Below are 4,719 nucleotides of genomic sequence, written 5' to 3' on the forward strand. Positions count from 1 at the left end.
AACCTGATTGATTCTATGATTCTAATTGCCATCTCACAATATTTCTGTGGCAGTGGGTGACTGTATACATTTTGGAGAAGTGTGTAGTCCTCTGGTTGTTAATTAGCTCTTCGGTGTGTAAACACGTCACCTCTTTAATTGGCAGGATATATTGGTCATTTTTTCTTTTCCCAGGTTTTTCAAAGGCAGCACCTGAGATCTCCCTGCAGAGCCACTGAACCATTGAAAAAACAATGACAGAAAGTTGTGGGCAGGAACAGACGAAATGGGTCACAACAGTCATCATGAGTTCAACTCTGCAGGTATAGCAACACTTGTCAGGACCAGCATCTGACTAAGAAATGCTGAAAAAAGCATTTCCTATATTCTATACACAAAAACATTTTATCCAATGAATGTCATTTTTTGAGGATAAAATAGGGATATTAGTCTACAGCTGCTTCTACTAGAGTACTGGTTCTTTTGTGTGTGTGTCTGTATTTTCTCCTAGCAGCTTCCATATCTATTTAGTATTCTTGCCACCTGCTATTCTTGGTTGCACTGCCTTAGGATTGTTCTCCTGACTCATCATTTTGCAGTGCATTGATGCTGCTTCCAATTAGCACTATAAATAATTCCATCAGAAATGTTTTTCCAAATTTCTCCCTAATCACTTTCTCTTCTGCTATACAGTATCAACACTGGGGTAGGCAATTACTCAGTAAGTGTGTAATTCAGTTTAAAATGGTGAGTCTTGCAGATATTGATACACATTTCTATCTGTTAACATCAGAAGCCTTGACTGTGTTCCTAAGTAAAGTGAAAGGGTATGTCAAGGAGCTGGTAATTAGTTTCTGCAGCTGAGGCCAATTTCATGCCAGCTGGCAAGAATTTAGAGGCAAGAGGGCTTTGATTCACAAGAAAGGATATCTTCTGCTAGCTTGGCTGACAAGGTTATCACCCCATCTCTGCTGTGTAAACGGGTGAATGGTGTTGAAGTAATTCCTGAATAAGCTCAGTTCAAAGTATATGCTTATTTGCCTGCTCATCGTGGAATTTACAGCCTGTAAACTGTGCCTGTTTGGGAACTGCTTCAAGGACAACGTAATCCATAATATGGTGTGAGGTAATGGATGGCAGTAATTTCATTAGCTATACCAGCATAACTCACTCCTGTTAATATGACCCCCCAGCTCTACTCAAGGCCACTGCTGTTAGTAAGGGTTCCCCATAAGCAAAGGTATGGAGATAGCTGAATACAGATCTAAGATGGCTTTTCTGTATCGGTTTTGGTTATGAGTTTTCTCTTTTTCCCATGCAGCTATCATTTTCTTATAGCTGTTATTTCTATTTGTGCATTAAATAGTTCAGCTGTGGCTTTGAAGCAGAGATTTTTTCCAAAATTGCAGTTATACCTTATGAGCAGTTGCCACTGAGTGTGCCCTTTGCAGACCAATTGAAAGCATGACATTTCTGGTTTCTGTCTCCTTCAGGGTTCACTTGCTACCTGGATTTTATTTTGTTCTCTTCCACTAAATCATGGCACTTCCCTATATAGTCAGGTTGGCTGTGTTTTAAATGGGTAGGTTAAAGAGCACATTATTAGCTAAAGAGGATTCAGTGATTTAAGCTTTAAAATATGTGTGTTCGAGCAGCTTCTGTAGAAGACCCTGCAGAAATGCTTTTTGCAGGCTGAAAAATACATCCAACCCCATTCCGTTCTGTAGATGATTATGCTGCAGAGTGCAGTGCTCTAGTTTTCCTGAGTGGATTGTATTCTGTCAAAAAGCTTTAAAGAAAATCATGTCCCATACAGATTTTCCGAACTATTTTCCAACTGAAACGCTGACATCTGTGAAAATAATGGAGTCTAATTAACTGGAGTCATAGAAACACACTTCTGTATGTTCCTCCCTGCTGCAAATCTTCTTTTAGCATGTCTTACAAAAATGGGCTGTAAAATGTTTCAGCTTCTTTAGGCATTATGCAAGTTGCCTGAGACAAACTGAATGTATGCATACAAAATTGTCAGTCAGTGTTTGTAACTTCCAGTCAAATACTTCATAGTTTCCTTAATTGAAAATGTTTAACATTTTAGTACTTTTTTTATTACAGGTGTAATTAAGAGTACGTTTTAAACAATGATGCTAAAGGTCTATCTATAATGGTTCAGACAGTGCTTTAAGAATATTTCTAACATGTTGGCTGAAAACATTTTTAAACTAATCTTTTAAATTTTAGAATCATGACATTTCTACGCTTCTACAGAGGCAACAACACCGAGTTCGATATTCGGAATCAGTGGAAACTGGAGCCGTGATTTTTCCTCTTTCTGGTACAGTACTTTGAAGTTTATGCTTTTAAATCATAAGCCCCAGTGAGGTACAAGGTCAGGCCCTGTTGTGAGCTACACTGAACTGAATGAAATCTGCCTTGTTGGAATGTTGGGCAGTGGAAGGAGCTATGCTATGGTTGTGTGTAAATCAGAGGATGAAACTGAGAATTTTGGGGATGAAACATTTTCATTGTTTTTACCTTTTTTGGACACATTGTAGAACAGCTGCATTAGATTTGGTGATCATCAGCTGAACTGTTTCTTGTTATAACTGAGCAAACACACTGAATGCCTCTACCATGTAAGCTGCTATCAAGATCTTTAGTATTCATGGCTGTAAACAGAAGAGTGAGCCAAGAGCTTTGGCTTTCAAATTCCCAGGTTGAATGTGCAGACCTGGTCATAGCACAGGAGGTAGGGAAGGGATTATTTGAGCAGGTTTGGTTAGGAAATCACTGAAACTGCAAACATGAAATATCTGTTTTCTCATTTTAGAGCAGAAGGTGGTTTAGACACATACACAAGATGCTTTATCTGAAGTTTTCCTGAAGTATAAGAACTAGCACACATTGGCCTAGTCTTTTGTATGCTCAATTGTTAAGCTCCTAAACTTCAGCCTTCTTAGCTTTCCCTGTCAGAATAACCTAGATGACAGGGTTATCATTTCATTTTTCAGGGTAGGTAGTTTAGGTAACTTTTAGGATTATACAACTGTTCCTTTCATTTAGAAACAGAACTTGCTGAGCTTTTCAGTCAGTCTTTGCACTTGCCCTAAATTCATTCCATTATAGCAGTTGCTTGTTCCTGAAGCATCTGCTTTCAAAGGCTCTCAGATATGTCTGCTTTGAGTGAATTGAACAGTTGGGTGGTTTTTTTATGTTATGGTAGAAAAATAACCTCTGAGTTATTTGTAGTTTTGTCTTAAAATTACTAGTCATTACTGGCCAAATCTCATGATTGCATTTCATTGTCAGAGATGTGTAAATTCATTCATGTGTTTTGTTCCATTGCCCTTTAAACTAAGGGTTGCAAAATTCTGCTTCCCAGTTATGGTGAGACCTTGACCCTAATACTGCCATGACATGTACACTTGAACTGGTTTCCTCAATAGGTGTTGCATTTATACTGTCAGACACTCAAGACTTGCTTACAAGAGGGGATGAGGAGTTTTCTGAGAGAATTCAGAAGTTCATAAACATTCACCGGAACAGTTTCTTGGTTCTGTCAGCTGCTCTTCATGGACCAGAGGAATGGAGTGTCATGTTCAGGATTCAGAGAAGGTATGATTTCAACATCAAACCAAACTTTTTATTGTTGGGAAGAAATGAAGTAGCAGACCTAGGTTTTGGAACATTATTTTATGAATTAATAGGACAAGAAGCAACAGGCAGAAACTGATGCACAGGAATTTCCACCTGAATATAAGTAAGAACTTCTTTATTGTATGGGTGACTACACACTGGAACAGGTTGTCCAGAGAGAGTGTGGATTCTCCCTCACTGGAGATCCTCAAGAACTGTCCAGAGGCAATCCTGTGCCATGTGCTCTGGAATGACTCTGCTTGAGCAGGGAGGTTGGACCAGATGACCCACTGTGGTCCCTTCGAACCTGATCCATTCTGTGAATAATTTTCAGGAATATTAATTTCATTTTGCTGATACACTGGAAAAGTATTTAAAGCAAATAAAAAGAACACCAAGTGAATCAATCTGGTATGTCATAGGTAACAAAAGAGGATGTTCTTCAAAACATAGCAGGTTGGATTCCTTTCAACCACTTTAGGGCTATGTAATATAATTAAGTTTTCTGTTGAACTGGAAAATTAGGCAATTTTATTAGCTCAGTCACCATCTTTTCATGGTCATTTTCAAAACAGAACAGGCAAATTTACTTCAGGAGAAAAGACTTTATTGTAAAGTGCAGGTTCTTTACCAGCTTTTTAAAATCTCTTTATTTGGAACAGTGTCTGTTATACAGTGCTAGAACAATTGCAATAATTAATGTTGTTTTACACCAAAAGTATAAAACTGGACATGAAAACTGGTTTGTTTAAAACTTGACGATTTCTAACAGAGCCTGAGAACTTGATCTTTCAGTACATCCCTGGTGCTGACAGCAGTGATCAGACTGTGCTCCATGATTGCAGTCAGAGCTATTATCTGGTGAGGTACAGTAGCCCTCACTGCAGTTGATTGTCAGTCTTGGCCTCAAAGAAGTGACTATTCTAATGAAGTCTTTGATCTTTACCTCCTTGAAACTAGCACCCGTTTTGTTAAATCCTGGGCATACTGCCAGATGCTGATGAATAGCAGAGTGTATGGGATGAAATATAAGAAATCTATTACCTATTTGTGAAAATGCCATAAATTTTCATGAGAGGTCTTAGAAGCTTTGCCACCAATCAG

General features: G+C 38.5%; 1 protein-coding gene across 1 annotated transcript in view; it reads left to right on the top strand.

The window, feature by feature from the left end:
- The first annotated feature begins 233 nt into the window (after window positions 1-233).
- Window positions 234-4,719, top strand: part of LOC103802364 (chromosome unknown open reading frame, human C1orf146) — a 7,858-nt gene continuing 3,372 nt past the window's right edge. The window contains exons 1-3 of the mRNA XM_009074827.1: window positions 234-302; window positions 2,221-2,314; window positions 3,426-3,594. Coding sequence (XP_009073075.1) covers window positions 234-302; window positions 2,221-2,314; window positions 3,426-3,594 — 332 coding nt within the window. The remainder of the gene's footprint in view (window positions 303-2,220; window positions 2,315-3,425; window positions 3,595-4,719) is intronic.

This window comes from Acanthisitta chloris, unplaced genomic scaffold, assembly GCF_000695815.1.
Source record: "Acanthisitta chloris isolate BGI_N310 unplaced genomic scaffold, ASM69581v1 scaffold11355, whole genome shotgun sequence".
In the NCBI taxonomy this organism is placed as follows: Eukaryota; Metazoa; Chordata; class Aves; order Passeriformes; family Acanthisittidae; genus Acanthisitta; species Acanthisitta chloris.